Genomic DNA, 26,264 nt, shown 5'->3' with positions numbered 1-26,264 from the left:
CTTGATAACCCAGGTGTATACGATGCAGAGTGTGAATGCAAGGCACATTACATCGGCAGGTCCATCAGATCTGTGAATTAAAAATCCAACAGCACCTAGCACATGCGAAAAAAGCCCAACCCACTACTGGTCTTGCTAAACATATCAAATACAATAGCCATAAAATTCAAAAGGTTGAAGTCAAACACACTGCCCACATGCTCGTAGACACCAAAATCAAATGCACTTCCTGCACGAACTAAACATCGATATCAGGCAAGCGCACCACACTTGGATTCCCCTACTACAACAGTTATCACCCGGAAATAGCAGACGACACAGAGTCAGATGCACAGTTAACAACAGTGCACCTAGTGACAGCCAGAGAACTACAAACAAAAGACGCACACCAAGCAACAGTACAGCAAGTTCCAACGAGGATGGTGGCAGTGGCCACTGAAATTAATCGAAAAAGAAAAAACAGCTTCACGGATAAAAGTGAGTACTAGTTTTCTCCATATTTAAGCTATCTAAATGTGCCATTTTCTCAAAACTGTCTTGAATGGCATTATGACACTCGTGCTCTGAAACCCTCATATGTCGCTGATCATAAAATGACACTTAAGATAACCTATATTTGAAGAATTATAGCACAACAAAAAAGTTACCAGTAAAAATAATAAAATTGAGATGCAGAGAATTATGCTGATGTAGATACATCTTTCTCTTCACTGTCTTTATGCAAAACAGAACACAAGGTGAACCAGTTTGACACGAGTATGAAAAACTACTATCAAGCAAAAACATGTACTTACATATTTTTCATTGTTGGGAACAGTAGCCCACAATTCACCCAACCGTTTGCTTACAGTGGCAAAATCTGAAATACAGTTAGATGTATCATCATTAACAAAGCACAGCTATAACACAAATATGCAATATTTTATTTATTTCAAATGTTTGGATAGTCACATACTGATAGTAACTAACAAAAGGATTATAACACCATTAAGTCTTGTTTCCATGATATGAAAAACTCAATATGCTGACCAAGGCAGTAATTTATTTTATTATAAAACATAAACTAAACGTAATGTTTCAACCTTCTAGCAAGGTCTTCTTCAGACTCTGTACCAAGTACAAATGTAACAACATACAAAAACAGGACGATATACAGGGAGGTTATTTCAGTCGTTTAACGTCAGACCGTCGGCCGCCGAGTGCCCCCTTCATGCAACAGTTCCCGGCAAATTGACTTGCAGGAAGTCCGTAACAGAAACCGCTTGCTTTGTAATGTTTCCACTTTTCAAAATTACAGTTACAATTACAATTGAAATAAGCACGTACCTTGTCGCAAGGATGCTGGAAAAGGTGTCCTCCCAAATACAAATATTTCTGGCACCTTACTTCTGACATCTAATCTTAGATTAGACATCGCTACTTTATCCTCAGTTGACAGAAAGGGAAGACAGCATCCCGGCGCATAAAGCAAACCGAAAGCGTAAAATGATATTTAAAAGTAATAATAATGATGATGATCACTAAAATTTGGGGTCGTAGTAATATCAGGAATGTATATTTCGTTTTTTAAGTATTGGAAACACAAAATCTTCCGGTAAATAATAAGCAATCGTGCCGATCGCGGACCACTCAATTTCACTTATTTTGCAATTTCTACACATGACCCCCAAATTTTAACTTCAAAATCGTGATTAGGAGGCCTCAATTAGTGAGTATGCGAAATATTACAAAAAACGGGGAGGGGTCCTGTATTGTAAATTCGCTCCTTCATTAATTGTGCAAGCACCGAGCAGAAAGATTTGGTAAGTAAATGTGTATATTTTATCTTCTGTTTTGCATGCTCATGAGGTGTTGTTTTTTCTAGTCGCTTTACTTGGCGTAGGGACATTACCGAAAAATGATTAGCAACACTGTCGGCTACCAGACGTAGTGAGTGTACCGTACTTTCGAGCTCACTTCTGTTTGCGTTTATTAGTACGCGTGTTTTTTATACTGTGTTATTGAGTTCTAGTGCTAGTTCTTTATTGTGTGTTAATTGTTATTCATTCATTAGTTATGCCGCTAAACAAATATAGTCTTGAACAAAGAGTTTTTATGTATACGATAATTACGTGAAAACGAATTCTTGCAGAAAAGTGGTCAGGCAATTACGAGAGACAGGATCTCTTGAACCTAAGAAACGTGTTGTATTGCTGTTGAATGAGGTCATTTTCAACATTTCTTATAACACAGGAGGTTAGTGATCATCATTATTATTACTTTTAAATATCATTTTACGCTTTCGGTTTGCTTTATGCACCGGGATGCTGTCTTCCCTTTCTGTCAACTGAGGATAAAGTAGCGATGTCTAATCTAAGATTAGATGTCAGAAATAAGGTGCCAGAAATATTTGTATTTGGGAGGACACCTTTTCCAGCATCCTTGCGACAAGGTACGTGCTTATTTCAATTGTAATTGTAACTGTAATTGGGAAAAGTGGAAACATTACAAAGCAAGCGGTTTCTGTTACGGACTTCCTGCAAGTCAATTTGCCGGGAACTGTTGCATGAAGGGGGCACTCGACGGCTGACGGTCTGATGTTAAACGACTGAAATAACCTCCCTGTATATCGTCCTGTTTTTGTATGTTGTTACATTTGTACTTGGTGCAGAGTCTGAAGAAGACCTGGCTAGAAGGTTGAAACGTTACGTTTAGTTTATGTTTTATAATGAAATAAATTACTGCCTTGGTCAGCATGTTGAGTTTTTCATAACAAAAGGATGTAATGTAGATTTTACATTTTCTTGCTTAGTGCAAGAAATGATGTACTCTAAATGATGTAGAGGATGTACTCTAAACTTTTAATTAATGATTTTTTTGTGTGTGGCATTTATATATAAAACAACGTATACCTGAGCCAGGGCAAGAAATTTCAAGTTTGAAGTCAGTCGCCGGACTAAAATCTTTTTACATTTTCTTGCTTAGTGCACTTTACTTCCACAGCTGATATAAAACATAATTTATTTTATACATTACGTTGCAGCAACAGGTGTCTAGTCATTTTACAGTTCACTGTAAATTTAAGACATTTTGAAATACGCATGCAAGGAACATGATCAGTCTTTCCCCATCATCACAATAAAGCAAGCTGGCAACAATAACAACAATGGAAAGGATTGCAACAAAGATATAAAAAAATCACTATAGTAGTTGCTCTAGTGAAGAATAGACAAGCTTACCCATGTCTGGATTTGACCTTAGGATCTCCTGGCGCACCTCTTTGGCCCATAACATGTAAGCAGTGAATCTTGTTTTCTGAAAAAAATTAAGGAATGCAAATAATTTAAATTAAAAATAAATTAAATTATATAATATACATATGTTATAAAAATAAGTCATTAGCTTCTGAACTTATTTTCAAATTTATTTCTACTTGCAAAATTGAGGATGTACTCTAAACTTTTAATTAATGATTTTTTTGTGTGTGGCATTTATATATAAAACAACGTATACCTGAGCCAGGGCAAGAAATTTCAAGTTTGAAGTCAGTCGCCGGACTAAAATCTTTGGTCGCCACTATTTTATATTGATAAATAATAAAAATATGAGCAATTATTAAATATTAATGTTTGTGTAGCGCTGTCGTTCTGCACTGAAGTACCACTTATCAATCGCAGCTGCTGGGTCAAACTCTGACAGGGAGGATGGGGGGGGGGGGGTCCGTTTAGGAAAACTCTGAGCAAATCATCCAGTGTCTCAGACTTCAGAGAGTTCCTGTAAGTAGTCTTGAGTCTGTTGTGACAGTTCAAACCTCCCCCACATGAGGCTGTGCTCATTGGTAGAACAGCACAAAATATCAAAATCTGGAGCAAATTGGGGAATCTTCCTGAACACTCCGCACTGTGGATCTTCCCCTACGTCTGATTCAAAGCTGCAAAGGAAACAAAAGTTTGTATTCTATCCACTCTGCTGACAGAACATTTTCTCATTATAAAGGCTCGAGTTCAAGTATATGTAGAGCTTCTTTATTTCTTCTATCCCAAACTGAAGAATATTTTCTTTGGGAGGCCAACCCAAGGTGTCGAAAACATGCAGAGATGCAATCGCATCTGTTGACATAGACGGCAATGTTTCTGTGATGTACACATTCGCATTGTTAATTAAGTTTCCTCTAACAGTCTGAAACTCTTGAACATCCCTGATCTTCCCTGAAATGGATACATGGTCCAAGAAATCTTTTTCGCTTGGTCCAACATTCCAGGTCAGCCAAAACTGAAATACAGTGTTCAATTCTTATTTTCAGAGATGAAATCAAAATATTCGTATTTTGTAGTGCCACGCTTAAAGGGTTCAATTGCCCGTAGAAATCCAAAAGGAAGGACAGAAGCTTAACAAATTTAAATTGCTTCAAACTTTTCAGCAAATCCTTAGCTTTAGCGCCATCATTGTCTCTTCTATGGGCCACCTGTTCAAGATGGGTCACAACCGCTTTCCATGATTGCAAGAGAGCTCTTATTGCACGTTCTTTGCTGGCTAACCACCTAATAGTGTGGATATCACTCAGTTTTAGAATTTCTTCTATAACTTCTGCCGATTCTCTCAAGAGGTGAAGTCTTGAAGCGTGTTTGACACACATTTGAAACAACGAAATTTTTAGTCGCCAGCCCAAAGCTTTTGGTCGCCAATGGCGGCCTGGCGACCAGAAATTTCGCACCCTGCCTGAGCCTGAAATTTTTGAAATTACAAGCCAAACAGATGCATGATAGAAATGTGCTTATATGTAACGTTAAAAAACTCACTATAAAAAAGTGTACATGCCATGAGTTAATGTTCAAAAATTGTCAATTGCTAACGAATCCATTTTAACTAAGATTTTGGCTGTGAATTTTTAATAAAAAGGAAGAAATTATACGATTGCTGAAAGTTTAGGTCACATGGCAATTTAATAACAAGAAGAAGCAACAATGTAATACTTACACCTTTGTCCTTTCTTTGTGCTTTCATACGACCAACAATTTTTCCATCCTTGACTATAAGCTTCTTTTTTGTTGACTTTTCAAGCATGTACAGTGATTGTGCCTGTTGAAAATGAAGAAAGGTGAATTGATTTAACCAAGATACAGCTAAACAAAGACTCTAAATGGAAATATCACACATACAATTGTAACTACAAGTAACTAGTGACCTGCCCTTGGCTTTGCCTGTCAACATGTAAAGGGTGTTCCCTATAGGACACGGAATTTGAATCGAGTGCTATTGTTTTGTTTCGAGGTTGGCAGAGCTGTTCTTACCAACGTTGGTATCTGTTGTCATGCCGATTAATGTAGCCTCAATTGTTGACTCGTTTGTTGTGGTTACGATATGGAACAGTTTACGATTGAGCAACGTGTTCTCATGTGATCTTACACCATGTGATTTCTTCTTATGGAGGTTTGTGACTCGTTAGGTGTTTTATTCCTTCAACATTAGTCTGCCAACAAACCACGAACACTTTTGGAACTGAAGGCGGAAATCATACAAGTGATTGGAGGCATCGGGACAGACATCTGCGAGAGGGTTATCAATAATTTTGTGGAGCGTATAAATGCATGCAGACTCGGTAGAGGTGGACATATGCCTGACATTGTCTTTCATACGCAACTGGGAGACGTTACTGCTTACATGTATGTGAAATATAACTATTTTCGGTAAATTTTTCATATCGGACAAATGGATTTTTTTTAATTTACAGGAGAAGTTAATTACCGAATGCAGTTTCTTTATACTTGTGGAAGTTCGGGGAAGTGTTTTCTCGCATCGTTCATTGAATTTTTCGATATAAATGTGTGACCGATGCACGAAAGCTCTTGCATCCATTTACTTCCAGGTGGATGTAGCCTGTGTGTGATGACATAATCCCGGTCAATCCATGTCAGTGTTTCCAAACACGTGTTTTTGTAACTGAATAAGGTACGTTTCTGCAAATGGTTTGTGGGGCTATGTGTTAATGGTTCGTGGGGCTATGCGAGAATGGTGTGTGGGGCTTCACATATTTTTTCAAAACCAATTTTTAACTATTGTAACCTTTATGTGACCCTACCTAACCTAACCTTACCGGAAATGGTTCCTAGGGCTATGCATGAATGGTTTGTGGGGCTATGCGTCAATGGTTTGTGGGGCTACGTAGGTATTTTTGGGTGCAGTGGGGTGGAAACACTGCATGCCAAGTACGGTAGTGAAACTGTGACCGCCATTTTGCGTGTTACCGAAGGCAAAAAGAAACGAAGAAAACTTACTCGATATGTTGCAAATAGAGCTTATTTCCGTGAAATAAGCTAAATGCCACCTTCAGCAATGTCTCTCAATGCAGAATACGTAAGTACGAATATTGAAATTAAATGAACTAGCAAATTTCAGCCGTTTGTCCGATATGAGAAATTAACCCTATTTTCATGATATTTTCCCTTTTTTTATTTAATTTTCTAATTCGGCGTCTATACGGAACAGCCTTTATCATACACACAGTGCAAGCTGTTGAGCAATTTTGTTTATAATTAAGTATCTTCATGTGTCTAGGATAGGGGTTGAATTTTGAAAACTCCCTTCTTAGTGGGTACTTACACCACAAGACATTCCTAAACTTTCAGGTTTCTAGGTTCAGGGGTTTGGGCTGTGTATTGATGAGTCAGTGAATAAGGACAAACTGTCTGTATAGGGTTAGTCAAAAAAAAAGGAGCAGATTTCAAAATGTTATTTCAAACTAACAATACACGACAGAAAAATAATCCACACATCATTGGATAGATTAAGGTTCAAAGTTTGTTTGTAGGAAAATTGAATTTGTTATTGGCATATCACTGTGTCAGTTTTTGGTACAATTACCAATAGTTTACAAGTATGATGTTTCTATTGAGTACATGAGTCTGCCATTTGGTCAAAGGCAAGCAATAGCACTGATGGAAGAAACTGAAGAGCATCTAAGGCAAAGACCAGCATCAGGATTTGGTCAAAGGCAAGCAATAGGACTGATTGAAGAAACTGAAGAGCACCAAGAACAAAGGAATGCACTAGGACTGATGGAAGAAACTGAAGACCATCTAAGGCAAAGACCAGCATCAGGATTTGGTCAAAGGCAAGCAATAGGACTGATGGAAGAAACTGAAGAGCACCAAGAACAAAGGAATGCACTAGGACTGATGGAAGAAACTAAAGAGCATCAAGGGTTAAAGACCAGCATCAGGATTTGGTCCAGGGCAAGCAATAGGACTGATGGAAGAAACTGAAGAGCATCAAGGACAAAGGCCAGCATCAGGATTTGGTCAAACGTAAGCACTAGGACTGATGGAAGAAACTGAAGAGCATCAAGGGCAAAGGCCAGCATCAGGTTTGGTGAAAGGAAAGCACTAGGACTGATGGAAGAAACTGAAGACCATCTAAGGCAAAGACCAGCATCAGGATTTGGTCAAAGGCAAGCAATAGGACTGATGGAAGAAACTGAAGAGCACCAATTTATGTACATCTGGCTTTCTAAAGAAAATCTCATAATTTACAGTTACTTTCTCCTAATGAAAAATGCACTGCAGTCACATACATTAATTGTGGACAGACGAATCACGCAATTTTACTAGGAATATTTGCCAGTCATTATTTCATATTTATACACAACTGGCAGAATTTACACCAGTACTTTATTAACATTAGTACAATTTCGTCAATTTGTAGCTCTGAGATGTAATTTAAGACTTCAATTAATTACAGGGCTGTTTGGGAAGAGGTACAAATATAACAGGAAGAAATCGGAAACAACATTGGGGAAGTACCCAGCAAGCATCATGACTGATGGAAGAACACAAAAGCAAGAATCCAAGAAGCATCAAGGACAAAGGCCAGCTTCAGGACCGCATAAAGAATCCAGAGAGCATCACATACAAAGGTTAGCATCAGGATACAGTAGAACGTCGTTTATCTGCATTAATTGGGCCCAAAGGTTATGCGGATAAAGATTTTTACTGATAATCAAACATGTGTCTATTTAACAAAGAAAAGCACGTATAGTACACAGTACTACATACGTATACAGTAAAAGAAACAAAAGACATCAGAAAACACACGTGTTATTTATGCAGAAAAATAATCAATTTTCTTTGGAATAGATTTGATCGTCTTTTTTTCTCTTGCCGCTCTTGCTTTTTTTAGTGTGCAGATAATTGACATGCAGATAAACGATGATCTACTGTATGTTCAAAGGAAGGCACTATAACTGATGGAAGAAACTGAAGAGCACCAAGAACAAAGGAATGCACTAGGATTGATGGAACAAACTGAAGAGCACCAAGAACATAGGAATGCACAAGGACTGATGGAAGAAACTGAAGAGCATCAAGGGCAAAGGCCAGCATCAGGATTTGGTCAAAGGCAAGCAATAGGACTGATGGAAGAAACTGAAGAGCATCAAGGACAAAGGCCAGCATCAGGATTTGGTCAAAGGAAAGCACTAGGACTGATGACAGAAACTGAAGAGCATCAAGGACAAAGGCCAGCCAGCATCAGGATTTGGTCAAAGGAAAGCACTAGGACTGATGGAAGAAACTGAAGAGCACCAAGAACAAAGGAAAGGACTAAGACTGATGGAAGAAACTGAAGAGCACCAAGAACAAAGGAAAGGACTAAGACTAATGGAAGAAACTGAAGAGCACCAAGAACAAAGGAATGCACTAGGACTGATAGAAGAAACTAAAGTGCATCAAGGGCAAAGACCAGCATCAGGATTTGGTCAAAGGAAAGCACTAGGACTGATGGAAGAAACTGAAGAGCACCAAGAACAAAGGAATGCACTAGGATTGATGGAACAAACGGAAGAGCACCAAGAACATAGGAATGCACAAGGACTGATGGAAGAAACTGAAGAGCATCAAGGGCAAAGCCCAGCATTAGGATTTGGTCAAAGGCAAGCATTAGGACTGATGGAAGAAACTGAAGAGCATCAAGGACAAAGGCGAGCATCAGGATTTGGTCAAAGGAAAGCACTAGGACTGATGGAAGAAACTGAAGAGCACCAAAAACATAGGAAAGCACTAGGACTGATGGAAGAAACTGAAGAGCATCATGGGCAAAAGCCAGCATCAGGGTTTGGTCAAAGGAAAGCACTGGGACTGATGGAAGAAACTGAAGAGCACCAACAACATAGGAAAGCACTAGGACTGATGAAAGAAACTGAAGAGCATCAAGGGCAAAGGCCAGCATCAGGGTTTGGTCAAAGGAAAGCACTGGGACTGATGGAAGAAACTGAAGAGCACCAAGAACAAAGGAATTAACTAGGACTGATGGAAGAAACTGAAGAGCATCAAAGGCAAAGGCCAGCATCAGGGTTTGGTCAAAGGAAAGCACTGGGACTGATGGAAGAAACTGAAGAGCACCAACAACATAGGAAAGCACTAGGACTGATGGAAGAAACTGAAGAGCATCATGGGCAAAGGCCAGCATCAGGGTTTGGTCAAAGGAAAGCACTGGGACTGATGGAAGAAACTGAAGAGCACCAACAACATAGGAATGCACTAGGACTGATGGAAGAAACTCAAGAGCATCAAGGGCAAAGGCCAGCATCAGGATTTGGTCAAAGGCAAGCAATAGGACTGATGGAAGAAACTGAAGAGCATCAAGGACAAAGGCGAGCATCAGGATTTGGTCAAAGGAAAGCACTAGGACTGATGGAAGAAACTGAAGAGCATCATGGGCAAAGGCCAGCATCAGGATTTGGTCAAAGGAAAGCACTAGGACTGATGGAAGAAACTGAAGAGCACCAAGAACAAAGGAATGCACTAGGATTGATGGAACAAACTGAAGAGCACCAAGAACATAGGAATGCACAAGGACTGATGGAAGAAACTAAAGAGCATCAAGGGCAAAGGCCAGCATCAGGATTTGGTCAAAAGCAAGCAATAGGACTGATGGAAGAAACTGAAGAGCATCAAGGACAAAAGCGAGCATCAGGATTTGGTCAAAACTAAGCACTAGGACTGATGGAAGAAACTGAAGAGCACCAAAAACATAGGAAAGCACTAGGACTGATGGAAGAAACTGAAGAGCATCATGGGCAAAGGCCAGTATCAGGGTTTGGTCAAAGGAAAGCACTGGGACTGATGGAAGAAACTGAAGAGCACCAAGCAAGAAACTGAAGAGCATAAAGGGCAAAGGCCAGCATCAGGGTTTGGTCAAAGGAAAGCACTGGGACTGATGGAAGAAACTGAAGAGCACCAAGAACAAAGGAATGCACTAGGACTGATGGAAGAAACTGAAGAGCATCAAGGGCAAAGGCCAGCATCAGGGTTTGGTCAAAGGAAAGCACTGGGACTGATGGAAGAAACTGAAGAGCACCAAGAACAAAGGAATGCACTAGGACTGATGGAAGAAACTGAAGAGCATCAAGGGCAAAGGCCAGCATCAGGGTTTGGTCAAAGGAAAGCACTGGGACTGATGGAAGAAACTGAAGAGCACCAACAACATAGGAAAGCACTAGGACTGATGGAAGAAACTGAAGAGCATCATGGGCAAAGGCCAGCATCAGGGTTTGGTCAAAGGAAAGCACTGGGACTGATGGAAGAAACTGAAGAGCACCAAGAACAAAGGAATGCACTAGGACTGATGGAAGAAACTGAAGAGCATCAAGGGCAAAGGCCAGCATCAGGGTTTGGTCAAAGGAAAGCACTGGGACTGATGGAAGAAACTGAAGAGCACCAAGAACAAAGGAATGCACTAGGACTGATGGAAGAAACTGAAGAGCATCAAGGGCAAAGGCCAGCATCAGGGTTTGGTCAAAGGTAAGCACTAGGACTGATGGAAGAAACTGAAGAGCATGAAGGGCAAAGGCCAGCATCAGGGTTTGGTCAAAGGAAAGCACTGGGACTGATGGAAGAAACTGAAGAGCACCAACAACATAGGAATGCACTAGGACTGATGGAAGAAACTGAAGAGCATCAAGGGCCAGCATCAGGGTTTGGTCAAAGGAAAGCACTAGGGCTGATGGAAGAAACTGAAGAGCACCAAGAACAAAGGAATGCACTAGGACTGATGGAAGAAAGTGAAGATCATCAAGGGCAGTGGCATCGCATGCAGTTCACGTACGGGTGTTCACAATAAAATTTTTATACTGATTGGAGATTTACTCCTCTTCCCTTGTAACTTCATATTTAATTGAAAAAAGTAAGAATAGCAGTTCAACGTATTTTCAACTATATATGTCCCACAAAAATCACGCTACATTTGAAGTTATAGAAGATTTTTCATTCAATTAACACTGTTTTGATTACACAATTTACAATTAGTAATGGCTAGAGCAAACTAATTAGTATAACATGCAATCTCAGGTATGTACAATGCATGACTACCATATTTCGCAATCTACATTCTATTACACCGACCATATGTTAAACAACGACATTCATTCAGCGTTGAAAGCACGTGCATTGTTAGCGGGACAGAGGGGAGGACGCACACAGTCCAGAAAAAATATTTTGTGTATATAAGATATTTGGGTATTATACAGAATGCCCTCGCCCCACCCACAATAACTCGGTTGGGAGTACTTACCTCTTGTATAATGCAGAGGTTTGTCTGGTGAGGGCCCATCCTTTTTACTTCCGTTCGTTCTGCTTCGCTCATTCGCGAAAATGAAGTTTCTTTCAAACTCCTAACAGTATTCATATTGTACAAACCACAACACTACACTACACATACACACACGCGTGCGGGCGCACACGACTAAAAGCCAATAGGTATCGTGCTCTCAAAAGTCGACACCACTCTAACAGCATTTTGCCAGTTCCCGCCAAAGAGCATAGGCTTTTTTATTGCCCCGCAAAACGAACAGAACTTGACCTTTCCAAAAATAACATGTCCCCTTGAAGTTCTCCTACAGCAACAGTGTTGTCAACAATTAAAACGCAGAAAGCGGTGGCTCAGTCGGTAACGCGTCTGACTACCATGCTCAAGGTCCCGGGTTCGATCCCCGGCCGGTTCAAATCCGGGAACTTTTCTAACGGTGGAAGCGGCCCCGGCGCCTACCCAGCGTCGAATAACATGGGTACCTGGGGGAAACCCTGGGGGGTAAAGGCGGTCAGGGGCGTGATGCTGATCACATCACCCCCACTCACGACCGGATCAAGAAAGTGTGGGGCGTTACCCCCACACCCCCTATACGCCTTCATGGCGTGGTGCTATGCACAGGGGAACACTTTACCTTTTTTTACTTTCCTTTGCAATTTAAGTTGCTGAGAGTTTTTTTTTTTTGCATTAAAAACGACGATTACTAAAAAAAAAAGTTGCATAGTCTGAATGACCCTTACACACATGCGCAAATCATATAAATTGATTGATTGATTGATTTAGTTTATTTTACTTCGAGTTTTGTGCCTCTTGGCTAATTTGCGAAGATGGGGATGAGTGATGAAATGGATGGACATTCACAAACAACCAAGCCCGACCGGGATTCGAACCCGGGACCCTTGGCGTTGCAGCGCGATGTGCTAACCACTCGGCCACAGGGTCGGGCACAAATCATATAACCTTGACAGATATGTAACTCCTGCAATTGTTTCTAAAGAAAAGTTGCTCGTCACTATTCCGTGAACTTTAACGCCCACTGGAATTTAAAATCCGCCAGGTTTAGCGATTTCTCACTAAAGTTTGCAACTATGTAGCTCAGACTGTCTCGAGTCCCCCTAGACATGCCTTGTATATGCTGCACTCTGGTGCCGAATGCAAGAAGTATTGTTGCTTGAATCAGGGCTTCCAGCACCATATGTTCGCACAGCCCAGTGAACATTTTTGCGGTATAATGGCCAACAGTCCCTTAGCTGTCCGTCTAATGCAACACACACAGCAATTGTGTTCAATGCAATCCGTGGAACACAGTGGGAGTCAGTGTTACCAACTCTCTAAAAAAGTTATCAGACGTGAAAGACGTCGACTCTGAATCAATTATGTGTACAAGGTGATCCAAAAAGGCCGCCCCTTTTCAATTGGTGAGCATAACTTTATTTAGGTGAATAATTGCAAGCTACAAGGACAGAAGTGTTGCACAGACATGGGAGTTTGATACAAGATATGTCAATCAGGTTGTGAATGTCACATCACATCACATCTCACTTAAGTTTTGAATATAACATCACTCAGGTGAGCACCACCGTTGTTGGAGCACTCATGAAGCCGAGCAACGAAGCTACGCCGCAATGTATTCTGCAGCATAGCAACCGGAATAGCAACGATTTCACGGCGGATGTTCACCTCCAGTTCCTGGATCGTTCCTGGGCGCGTTTCGTAGACGCGGGACTTCAGGTATCCTCACAAGAAAAAAATCAGCTGCCGTCAGATCCGGCGAACGTGCCGGCCAAGCCACGTCGCCATATCGGGAGATGAGGTGGCTGGGAAAAAGGTCGCACAATTTGGCAATGGACAGACGGGCTGTGTGTGCCGTTGCACCGTCCTGTTGGAACAATGTGATCAGAGGAAGTCGTTGGAGTGCCAGCACGAGAAAGTCTTGGATCATGGTCACATAACGCTCTGAATTGACAGTACACGTGGCACCAGCGAAAGAAGTATGGTCCGATGATTCCTGATGTACTGATCCCACACCACACAGTTAACTTGGGACTGTGCAACTCACGCTGATGCAATCGCCGCAGGTTTTCTGTACCCCAGAAACGGCAATTCTGTTTGCTGACCGACCCCGATAGCAAAAAGTGTGCCTCGTCAGACATCAGAAGGTTGTCGACAATGCGTGCATCTTGTGCCCACATGTCGAGAAACGTGTCACAAAACTGAACACGTGCCACTTTGTCGGCTGCGGTCATTGCTTGCACTACTTGCACCTTATACGCTCGTGTATGTAAATCCAAGTGTAAAATGCGATGTAAACTGCCATACGTCATATGCAATGCTTGCGATCTGCGGCGCACTGATCTTCGTGGACTTCTTTGGATGTCATTCCGCACACGGTTGATGTGTTCCTGTGTCCTTACAGCTCGGGGTCGTCCAGGAGACGACCTGTGTCGTACTGAACCCTCCTCGTGCCATTTCGCTACCCAGCGCCGTATGGTGTGTTTGTCTGGTGCATCTCTACGCTGGCCTCGTCGGCGGAAAGCTCGTTGGGTTGCAACAATGGACTTGCTTTTTATAAACAGCTCTACCGCACGAACACGGTCTTGCACATTCCAGTTCTCCATCGCAACTGATTCTCCCACTATTCGTGAATACGCTTCACTGCCGCCAGCGCGCGCCGGCCAGTGTTGGCTTTGCAGTAGCCAATTGAAAAGGGGCGGCCTTTTTGGATCACCTTGTATATATTCGAACATCAAAGAAGTTTTTTTTTCGAAAAAATGTGTGTGGGTGTGTGTGTGCATTTAATATGTACGTAATTTAAAACATTTACATGAGTGTTCGCATGCTCATGCAAACATTATCACGCGACGCACCTGATCAAGGGCAAAGGCCAGCATCAGGGTTTGGTCAAAGGAAAGCACTAGGACTGATGGAAGAAAATGAAGAGCATCAAGGGAAAAGGCCAGCATCAGGATTTGGTCAAAGGAAAGCACTAGGACTGATGGAAGAAACTGAAGAGCATCAAGGGCAAAGGCCAGCATCAGGATTTGATCAAAGGAAGGCACTAGGACTGATGGAAGAAACTGAAGACCACCAAGAACAAAAGAATGCACTAGTACTTATGGAAGAAACTGAAGAGCATTAAGGGCAAAGGCCAGCATCAGGGTTTGGTCAAATGAAAGCACTAGGACTGATGGAAGAGAATGAAGAGCATCAAGGGCAAAGGCCAGCATCAGGGTTTGGTCAAAAGAAAGCACTAGGACCGGTGAAAGAAAGTGAAGAGCATCATGGGCAAAAACCAGCATCAGGGTTTGGGCAAAGGAAAGCACTAGGACTGATGGAAGAAAATGAAGAGCATCAAGGGCAAAGGCGAGCATCAGGATTTGGTCAAAGGAAAGCACTACGACTGGTGGAAGAAAGTGAAGAGCATCTAAGGCAAAGACCAGCATCAGGATTTGGTCAAAGGAAAGCCCTAGGACTGATGGAAGAAACTGAAGAGCACCAAGAACAAAGGAATGCACTAGAATTGATGGAAGAAACTGAAGAGCACCAAGAACATAGGAATGCACTAGTACTTATGGAAGAAACTGAAGAGCATCAAGGGCAAAGGCCAGCATCAGGTTTGGTCAAAGGAAAGCACTAGGACTGATGGAAGAAAATGAAGAGCATCAAGGGCAAAGGCGAGCATCAGGATTTGGTCAAAGGAAAGCACTAGGACTGGTGGAAGAAAGTGAAGAGCATCAAGGACAAAGGCCAGCATCAGGGTTTGGTCAAAGGAAAGCACTAGGATTGGTGGAAGAAAGTGAAGAGCATCAAGGACAAAGGCCAGCATCAGGGTTTGGTGAAAGGAAAGCACTAGGACTGGTGGAAGAAAGTGAAGAGCATCATGGGCAAAGGCCAGCATCAGGGTTTGGTCAAAGGAAAGCACTAGGACTGATGGAAGAAACTGAAGAGCATCATGGGCAAAGGCCAGCATCAGAATTTGGTCAAGGGAAAGCACTAGGACTGATGGAAGAAACTGAAGAGCATCAAGGACAAAGGTCAACATCAGGTTTGGTCAAAGGAAAGGACTAGGACTGATGGAAGAAACTGAAGAGCACCAACAACATAGTAATGCACTAAGACTGATGGGAGAAAGTGAAGAGCATCATGGGCTAAGGCCAGCATCAGGGTTTGGTCAAAGGAAAGCACTAGGGCTGATGGAAGAAACTGAAGAGCATCAAGGACAAAGGTCAAAATCAGGTTTGGTCAAAGGAAAGGACTAGGACTGATGGAAGAACTGAAGAGCACCAAGAACATAGGAATGCACTAGGACTGATGGAAGAAAGTGAAGAGCCTCATGGGCTAAGGCCAGCATCAGGGTTTGGTCAAAGGAAAGCACAAGGACTGATGGAAGAAACTGAAGAGCATCAAGGACAAAGGTCTACATAAAGTTTGGTCAAAGGAAAGGACTGTGACTGATGGAAGAAACTGAAGAGCACGAAGATCATAGGAATGCACTAGGACTGATGGAAGAAAGTGAAGTGCATCAAGGAGAAAGGTCAACATCAAGTTTGGTCAAAGGAAAGGACTAGGACTGATGGAAGAAACTGAAGAGCACGAAGATCATCGCAATGCACTAGGACTGATGGAAGAAACTGAAGATCACTAAGAACATAGGAATGCACTACGACTGATAGAAGAAACTGAAGAGGATCAAGGACAAAGGTCAACATCAGGACTGGTGAAAAAAAAACAACAAGCATCACATACAAAGGTTAGCATCATGACTGGGGGAAGAACTGAGCAAGAATAATGGACAAATGATAACACCAGGACTGATGGAAGAACCCTACATCACAACAACGGCTAGTTTTAGAACTAAGGGAAGAAACTAACAAGAATCATGGACATAACAAAATTATCTGACTTTTCCAGGTTTTCCAGACGATTATAACGATAATTGATGAACATGTGTGTAAGAAGGTTACTATAGTTTAGCTAAACCTTCACATTTAGAATCTCACATAATGTTTTAGAAATGATATTACCCCTTGATTCATTTGGAACTGAAAACTGCTAACCCACAATTTCTACACTATATAAGTTTGATGTGTTATTAGTACAAATTATTTTTTTCCATGTTACCATAGTGTTCATTTTGTGAACTTTGCATCCTTCTGTGGTATAATTCTTCCATATTCTCATGTTTTAATGATACAAATGTGCTTCTCTGTCAGTATACAGTACAAGTACAAACTTATTATATTCAATTTTACAGCAACTATATCTTATTTTCAGTAATTTCAACATTAATTTGGAACTACTTCAACTTTGATATAAAAAATCACACTAAATTATGGAGTCAATAGTAGAATCTACTTTAATTTACCTGAGATGGCAATCCTTCTGGTTCTCGCTTGATAGATGCGTGCCCTGACTGTGAACTATCATCCATCATGAGGCTATTTTCATCTGGGCTTTCATCATCTTCGTCACTCCCTGTAAAAGTGTACAATAAGCAATATCATAATTTTATTGACATTTCACCAGTGTGCCTATCTGTGTAGTAGGGGAATTTCTTAGCTACAGTATGCTATATGCATGAATTAAGATTAAAATTTATAATGTTGAGATAATCCTAGTATGCAAAAAAATTAAACAGGCCACAAGAACTTTGTAAAATTAATGACTGTAAGTTTTGTGTTCATGTCTATAGATTCCTTGCCTTTTCAGATTCTTGTCAATTCAATTACTTATGGTCCTTAACTTTCACATAACCCTTCTTCTCCATTCCCTGTCATTTCAGAATTCTGCCGTTTTCGATTTACCATCTTTTCGAATCTCTGTATTCTGATTCTTTTTTTAAAAAAAATTAAAAGTAATAATTAAATCAAGAAGACTTGGGTGGGCAGGCGATGTGGCATGAGTGGGAGAGGAAAGAAGAGTTTACAGGATTCTTGATTGGAAACTTGGTGGTAAGAGACCTGTAGGAAGGCCAAGACAAAGATGGAGGGATAATGTTGAGATGGACCTAAAGGAAATCGATAAGGATGGAAAAGATTGGATTGATCTTGTCCAGGATAGGGACAGATGGAAGGATTGTGTTTCTGCAGCCATAAACCTTCGGGTTTAAGAAGGCTAGAGAGTTACAGTTTTTTTCTATTTCCTGCTGTGCGAAAGACCAAAACTCAAGAAAAGTATGAGCAACAAAAATATCAGTAAACAAAATCCCACAGATATTTTTTTACTTCAATTCAGGCACATCAGCATCCATCCTATGGACGTAAGTACGAGGGCTGGAGCATAAGTCATGGCAACTATATTTTTTTCTCAGTTAAACGGTGGTATCCCAATATGATCATATGCCCGGAGAACATGGCACCCGTAGTATTTGGACATCTCTCCAGATGGCAGTGTGATGAATGGTTATTTTATAGAGGGCAGTGTTAATTCTTTGTTGGATCAACCACCGTTCCACGATGTGACCAGCATTCATTTATCGAAATAACCATTCTTTGGGAGAGAAATGCCAGAGAATGCCACAGGGAGTTGGTGGAACTATGGGGAATAGTGTCCTACTGTAGTATGTGCCTCTTTGTTCTTGTAATGCTAATGTATACTTTCAGCCTTCGAAACACATGTGGCACGATGCTATCTCTAAGGATATTTTGCTCGCTTGTATATTGTACACCTTGTACACATGATCTGCATTGTTCATACATTCCACATTACAATACACTGTCCCCTTCCATTTGTATATTTCAGATTTTCGTGGTGGTCCCACATTCTCGAAGATAGAAAAAAAGTTCTCATCGGTATAATGTGAGAAACATTTTCCCCATGGAAAGTACCATACATAATAAAAGAAAAGTATGGAGGACTAGATAAGAATATAAATAAAAGTTACCACAATATACAACTTGTATCACTTACCCATGTCATCCAAGCTCGAATCATCTTCCAGAGTACCAGGGGGTGGATACAGCCCTGATTCATTGTCAGACTCTGTGTCCAGTTCCGGCTTCATCATCGGGTAATCATCCTCATCCTGCAATAACCAAGTACTTTGTAAAGAAAAAAAATATCATTATAAATAATAAATCTACATGAATGGAAGTTACCAGCACTAATAAACAATACTGTACTGATCCAACACATTAATGGCACAACATTTCTTGAAAAACCTTTATTAATGTGTGTAATAATTGAAAGTCGGAAGTTGTGGCAAAATAAATTAACAAAACTGGTATTAAAAAGACATGTGTTGACCTTTTAAGGTATCTGCAGACTTATGCTTGGCAGCGATTAAATGCTTTTCAGCACTAACTGTTTTTTAACTTTTTTCACAAAGTTTGCAGAACAGCACCAATCAATCTGTTGAGAACACATCTGATCCAAATTCCGTAATGAATGTCGTTATTATTCTTTGGTGAAAGGCCTACTTTAGGCATGGTGAAAAACAGAAAACACAAAACTAATATAAATAATTAGTGTAGAAATATCAGCTTGATAAGATAATTGGTATGTATCATATTATCAATAATTACTAAGGGAGTGTCACTTCACTGGTTACATCCCCTCTAAAAAACAACAAACCCAGGTTGGAGAAAGAATGTAAAAAGAATATGCACAAAATATAAGTAATCCTGATTCTGGCAGCATGAATTTATCTGCTTCTAAGTTATGAAATAAAATCATAAAAACAGCACAAGAGATTGCTTGAATAAAGACAATTCTTATTATCAAATAAACTCAAGAAGAAAAATCCACAAAAAAAGATTGTGGTTATCATGAAACTGTGAAGTTACTAATGTGACTCCAGAGAGAATTTTTAAAATCATGTGTCACAGCATAAAATATGTTCAAATTATGATTAAAAACCAACTGAATTGCAATAAAAAGGACTGACTGTAGTATCACAATATATAAATGCACACATAATGTGCAAAGTTAACTACTACCTGCTTTTATCATGAGCAAATGGTGATTTTCCTTCCATCATCACAAAAGCGATACGACATTTATCAAATCCATGATTAATAGATCTTAAACCATGGAAACAAGCAACAATAACAAACACCAACAATGTCACGCTAAGTTGTAAATCAATAAAAGTGATTCCTAATACACAACTAAACAAACCTCTGATAAAGTTTCATCCTGGGAAGACTGTGTTACCGATTCGTCCAAGTGAACTTTTGACGGGCGTTCAATGGCCATTTTTCGATTTCGTATTATTACTTCCTTTTCAACTTTACGTCTGTGTCGAGGATCAATGTCATCAGGAGACTCAAAGTCCATCAATTTGGAAGATTTCTTTCTAACGCGGCCTGACCTTGAGATTCCCATTACTTCCAGATCTGTAAAGAGAAAATGTTATCATATTTTCAACAAATTCAAACTTGCAGTACTGCCTTTGACATTATACAGAAATAAAAGAAAACTGTGTATGTAAAAATTATAATCATTCTAAAAGAAATAATGTGCATGTTCTTTTCTAATTTTATATCGCTTTTCTGCTTCTCCAAGCTAATTGCAAGGACGATTTGATTTGATTTATTTTACTTCGCTTTTTGTGCCACGGTAAAATTTACTATAGTTCAAACACCTATAATTTCTTTGTTTCGTCAATTTTTGACATTTGTACTTACCTATCTGCTTTGCAGAACATTCCTTAACATGTATTGACATTTCTTTGATCAAAGTAATTGCAATTTTTCACATTACGAGTACTTCTTTCTTGTAGTATTTTCGCTTGCCTCAGACACAATATGACGCGTACAACTTCCTACATAATCGAGCGTCGTGCTTGTCTTTTGTCGATTTTCATTCGTTATGCTGTGTTTCAACCTTGAGAACCCAAGAAATACCCGTGAACAAAGCTCATCTGATGTAATTATTTTTAAAGAACTTTTTCGCATTTTTTTACGAAGGAAATTGTAATGTTTTGTGGTGCTATCCATGAATGGTTTTTGGGGCTATCCGTCCCAAAATCAGTGGGAAATTTAAAGTAAAAAATTATTTTCGTTTGAAATTTTTGAGTCGAAAATTTCCCACCAATTCCGGGCTACACCCCTGGGGTAATTGACCTACCGCCCCCAACCGCTACCGTGGCCCTGCCTCCACTCCGCTCCGGCTCCCCGGCTTTCTCTATAGAGTTCCTGTTAAAGGCATGTTAGAAATTGGCTGGAATCACCTGCCCCCAAATGAGCCCCAAACTTTTAAATTTGAAGAAATCTGGTAAATTTCTCGTATGGGACAAACAGCTGAAATTTGCTAGTTCATTTAATTTGAATATTCGTACTTACGTATTCTGCATTGAGAAACATTGCTGAAGGTGGCATTTCGCTTATTTCACGGAAATAAGCTCTATTTGCGACATATTGAGTAAGTTTTCCTCGTTTCTTTTTGCCTTCGGTAACACGCAAAATGGCAGTCACAGTTTCACTACCGTACTCGGCATGCAGTGTTTCCACCCCACTGCACCCAAAAATACCTACGTAGCCCACAAACCATTGACGCATAGCCCCACAAACCATTCACACATAGCCCCACGAACCATTTCCGGTAAGGTTAGGTTAGGTAGGGTCCCTATAGGTTTCAATAGTTAAAAATTGGTTTCGAAAAAAATTTGCGTAGCCCCACACACCATTCTCGCATAGCCCCACAAACCATTGATGCATAGCCCCACGAACCATTGACACATAGCCCCACGAACCATTGACACATAGCCCCACGAACCATTGACACATAGCCCCACAAACCATTTGCGGAAACGTATCTTCTTGTTACAAAAACACGTGTTTGGAAACACTGACCAGGATTACGTCATCACACACAGGCTACATCCACCTGGAAGTAAATGGATGCAAGAACTTCCCTGCATCGGTCACACATTTATATCGAAAAATATATGATTTACCGTCAAAATTCAATGAACGATGCGAGAAAACACTTCCCCGATCTTCCAGAAGTATAAAGAAACTGCATTCGGTAAGTAATTTCTCCTGTAAATTTGATGAAATCCGTTTGTCCCTTACGAGAAATTTACCGAAATCTGTTTCCAGGATACAGAAAACTTACCTGAATTTCACCACGCATCCACGACACGTCATATTAAGCATACCCACAGCCCATTCCTTTTAACGAGTAGCTTACATTCACTGCCACATTTTCGACATTCCTTTCCTTTCTTCACGATCCCGTGTTCAATTAAATTAAAAAATCCACTGGATCTTCCACACTCAGTACATATTTCACCACGCATCCACGGCACATCATGTTTCTAACTTACGTTGCAAACACAGACAGTTCGAAACACTGGATACCCAATAAACATGAACAAAACACAATCACGACGCGTGATGATGTAGGAAGGTGTACGCGTCAAAGGCTATTCTCTGTCGGAGCATGAATTTTCAACAAAGAACATACATTCCCACATCACACAAAACACATTCCTGATGTTAGACAATTACAGGAACTTATTACGGTAAGTAGTTTCTTCTGTAAAAATGAAGAAATCTCTTTGAACTATAGTAAATTAGTACCCCTCTGGTGTATGTGTTAACAGACTAAAGAATAAATCAAAATATGATTGGTACATAATTAAACAATCGGAACTTGGTCCCAATCGTTTCCAGTATTATAAAGCACTGCGTAATACTCCTATAAAACTTGCGAAAATCATTAAACATTCGGAACCGTTACCGAGATCAGTATCCCAGCACTCGGAAGTTGGACTGTTTCAGCCAGCCAGTTAATTGATGGTCTTGACATTGTTTGATTTGCTATATGCATATGCTTACATTAATTTTCAAAGAAATACAAAATATACAAGAACAAGAATGCGATTAAACTGCTCACCTTCTTGTTTCTTCTTAGGGGAACCCATATCAAACATTGATTCTCCAATATCACCGTGTTTTCGTTTTTTATACAGCTTTTCCATCTTGTTAACTTGTCCAATCACTTATCTTAAAGTACACGCCAAATGAATGACAAGTTTTTGGCTGATGATAGTGTGTTGGTAAACAAACACTAAAACGAGATCAGAAGGAAAAGAGCAACGGAAAGGCTAGAATCAATCGTCTTTTGTTAATACAAATGGCAGTTCCTTCATGGCGGATAGTAAGGCACAATCGGAAAGCCACGTCGTGATAATGACATCTATTGCATTGTACAATGTCTAACGATGAATAAAGGTATTTTATTGTATTGTATTAGTGTCGGTATCACCCAGTGGTGATTATGAGGATTACGAGAAAAAATTCTCATCCCAATCTAGACTTTCGGGATTCCAAAACAGTTGTGGTTTTGATTTGGAGTACTTTCAATATGAAAAATAGGAAACTATTCCCCGACAGGATGGGAATTTTTTTTATTTGTCCTGAATGTCAGGTTTTTCTTTGTACTAATATCGTTTTTCACACCTCACACGTCAAATAGATGTTGTTTTTTTTTTAGGAGATCCCTTTCACATTACGATGCTGTTACGCTGTATAAAGTTATAATATCTGCACGCTGTAAGAAGATATTTTCTGTCGCGTTCGTGTGCAAGTGTTATTCATGGTGCTTTTGCTTTTGTGTACAGACGCACACATTTCAGTATATTGAGAGTTAATAATTTTTGTACTCGGTGTCTGAGACTGTAACTACGAAAACAAGAACTCGTAGATAGAAAGATGCATTTTTATTTGTACGCAAGTATATCAACGTTATGCATAGTATTTAATTTTCATGAAATAAAATCATCGGAAATTCTTAGACCGAGAGGAGTTTCGATTTCAAGTGAGTAGTGTTTGAAGTGATACTGTAGTCTATTCTAGAAAGTAGAAATCGTTTACTTATTAATTAAGATTATTAGAAAACGCCAGTCAGTTGTAAGTACAGAACTTGGGGCCCTGAAATTAATTAATAAGGTCCATTCACAAATCTCCTCTCCTGGTCTTCCGCCAGCGCCGGCATATAATTTCGTTATTAGCCCAAAGATATTTAATTCATCTTGGTACACACACACATGCAGTAGTAATTTCGCTACGAGGCAATGGGTCCCGGTTTGGAATCCTGGTCTGGACATGGGTGTTCTTTGTATCACTTCATTACTTCCATCATACTATAGATCGACCACAAGGAAAAAAAAACCTTTGGACAAAAACCCCGCGCAGCTTCCTCTACTAGCCTCCACCTCAGGCCATAAGGAAGAATGGTCCACTCTCCCCCTCCTCTACTCGCGGGAGTATGGTGCACAAGAGTTGCGGGTCTGCGCAGGTTGTTTTGCTCCTGGTTCCACTATACCACGCATCCTCATCGCCGCGATTAGCCAAAAGTGGCATAAAAGCGACGCTAAATAACAAATCAAATCTATATGTAATTTATGGAGATTCTATTGGCTGGTCTGACAAAATGAATTTTGAATTGTTTCTGTCATCGTGTAAAGAACTTTTAAGTAGTAATCTTTGTTTCATTAGGGTAATTATGTAGTATCGCCCGAACACCTCTCACTCGTTTAAAGTGATTAAAGTAAGTAGTTCCTTCTGTAAAAATGAAGAAATCCGTTCGGGCGATACTACATATTTATTTTGGTAATTATGCGATATCGCCCAAACACCTCTCACTCATTTATTTCGTTAATTTTAGCATTGATACTTACCTATTCTGCACTGCGGAAGATTCTTTAAGGTGAATTATGCCTTTTTCCATAAAATAGTGTCAACTTTTCATATTACGACTCATTATTTGTCTTCCTTGTTCCGCTTGGGTAACAGACAATATGTCATGGATCATCGCACATCGTGCTTGTGTTTTGTTGATTTGGAGTGGGTATGCAGTGTTTCAACCTTCTTAACCGAAAAATACCTACTTTTGTGTTCATTATGTCATCACAAACCATTGACGGATAGCCCCACAAACCATTGACGGATAGCCCCAAGAAACCATTCATGATAGCCCACGGACCGTTTCCGGCAAGGTTAGGTTAGGTAAACATAGTTAAAAAAAAATTCTCGTAAGAAAAAGGCACGTTTGGAAACACTGGCGAGATGGCGTGACTTTCGACGCTCGCGCCATCTGCACGTACATAATGGAAACAACGGCCTAATGTTACATAAGATGCAATTTTCTTACGTAACAAGTGATTATTTCTTGTTCTGCAGCATTGTATGGTGAAGTTTTCAGAAAATACCTCGAAGAACTTTAACAATGCTACAGAAACTGATTTCAGTAAGTAGTTTCTCCTGTAAATTTGAAGAAATCCGTTCGGGCGATATCGCATATTTACCCATTTTTTTTTACATGGTTCAATTTCTAGTTATGTCTTGTTAATACATAACTACTTCATCGGCTTAGTGATTACTTACTGGGCGTTTTCTGGAGAATGATTTTTTACGTTTTGTGTACTCCATATGTACGATTTGTCTGTTAGCAGCTCTTTTTATTTACATTCTGCTGCTAATACATCACATGGCATGAGGTGCAAAGGGTATGATGTCCGTAAATGCTTTTGTTGTTACATTAGGCAGGTCAGGTTTATTGTTCTTGGTATTAAAATAACAGTCTTAGGTCCTTCCATCATCTGGTTTCGAGTGCAGAATGCCTTCTAACCTTGCATGAAAATCTGCCAGTAAAAAAAGAAGAAAAAAAAAGTAAAGTGTTCCCCTGTGCATAGCACCACGCCATGAAGGCGTATAGGGGGTGTGGGGGTAACGCCCCACACTTTCTTGATCCGGTCGTGAGTGGGGGTGATGTGATCAGCATCATGCCCCTGACTGCCTTTACCCCCCAGGGTTTCCCCCAGGTACCCATGTTATTCGACGCTGGGTGGGCGCCGGGGCCGCTTCCACCGTTAGAAAAGTTCCCGGATTTGAACCGGCCGGGGATCGAACCCGGGACCTTTAGCATGGTAGTCAGACGCGTTACCGACTGAGCCACTGCGGCCACCTGCCAGTACTCTGTGTATTGGTGCTCATTGACATAAACAGATACTTGCATAACCTACTTATCAAATCTTAATTTGTCTGATAAATGATTCTTAGTGAATCTTTTGACCCAAGTTCCTTTTGTTTTATTGCGATTTCATCATGCTACGAATGCAATTTTTACATGGTTCAATTTCGATGTACGTCTGTTAACACATACTGCGGAGTTTTAGCGATTACTTAAGCTTTTGTTCAATATATGCTTTCATGGGTAGGTTAGGCAGGGTTCCCTTAGCATTAAAATAAAATCCCTAAATGGATTCTATTAAGGTTCCGATTTACTTCTACATTCATTCCCACTCTTCTACGATATTTACTGTCGCTTGTCCATGAGAAGTGCGTAATAATTTTCAAAACATTAATAGCTTTTTCGAATCCAAAGAGTGCTCATTACTTTAAGGAAGTTTCAAATTTCGTGTGACAATAATTTCCAAAATTCTACGATAATTAGTCTTTGTGCTAGGAGAAATCATAAAACAATCAGAACCGTTACCGTAATTTAAGTTCCATAAGGTTTCAAATAAAATTTTATCTCTGAAATACCTCTTTTTGTTCAGTACATATTGGACTATAAGCCTTACGTGTAAAAAGAATGAAAAAAGAAGGTAGAAGACGAAAGTTAAGGAATTTTGTATTTACGAGTACTGCATTGGACCACCTTTGCTCGATCTAATCTCCCACGCTCGAGCGTGATACGCTCAAATATAGAGTATCAAATATCATTTCAATGTGACAATAATCGTACAAATATAT

General features: G+C 40.1%; 2 protein-coding genes across 2 annotated transcripts in view; one reads left to right on the top strand and one right to left on the bottom strand.

Moving 5' to 3' along the window:
* Positions 1 to 22,580, bottom strand: part of LOC145982070 (uncharacterized) — a 40,555-nt gene extending 17,975 nt beyond the window's left edge. Inside the window, exons 1-7 of the mRNA XM_083115663.1 lie at positions 22,402 to 22,580; positions 19,678 to 19,895; positions 18,469 to 18,583; positions 16,925 to 17,034; positions 4,957 to 5,058; positions 3,219 to 3,294; positions 795 to 859 (exon numbers count right to left, since the gene is read on the bottom strand). Coding sequence (XP_082971789.1) covers positions 795 to 859; positions 3,219 to 3,294; positions 4,957 to 5,058; positions 16,925 to 17,034; positions 18,469 to 18,583; positions 19,678 to 19,895; positions 22,402 to 22,486 — 771 coding nt within the window. The 5' untranslated portion in view covers positions 22,487 to 22,580. The remainder of the gene's footprint in view (positions 1 to 794; positions 860 to 3,218; positions 3,295 to 4,956; positions 5,059 to 16,924; positions 17,035 to 18,468; positions 18,584 to 19,677; positions 19,896 to 22,401) is intronic.
* Positions 22,581 to 23,094: 514 nt separating this feature from the next.
* GCS2beta (glucosidase 2 subunit beta) overlaps positions 23,095 to 26,264 on the top strand; it is a 42,745-nt gene continuing 39,575 nt past the window's right edge. The window contains exon 1 of the mRNA XM_083115298.1: positions 23,095 to 23,325. Within this exon, the coding sequence (XP_082971424.1) occupies positions 23,220 to 23,325 (106 nt within the window). The 5' untranslated portion in view covers positions 23,095 to 23,219. The remainder of the gene's footprint in view (positions 23,326 to 26,264) is intronic.

The sequence above is a fragment of the Lepisma saccharinum genome, chromosome 30 (assembly GCF_977018435.1).
Source record: "Lepisma saccharinum chromosome 30, izLepSacc3.1, whole genome shotgun sequence".
In the NCBI taxonomy this organism is placed as follows: domain Eukaryota; kingdom Metazoa; phylum Arthropoda; class Insecta; order Zygentoma; family Lepismatidae; genus Lepisma; species Lepisma saccharinum.
Note: the sequence above shows the minus strand (reverse complement) of the source record. Positions and strands in the feature narration are given on the sequence as shown.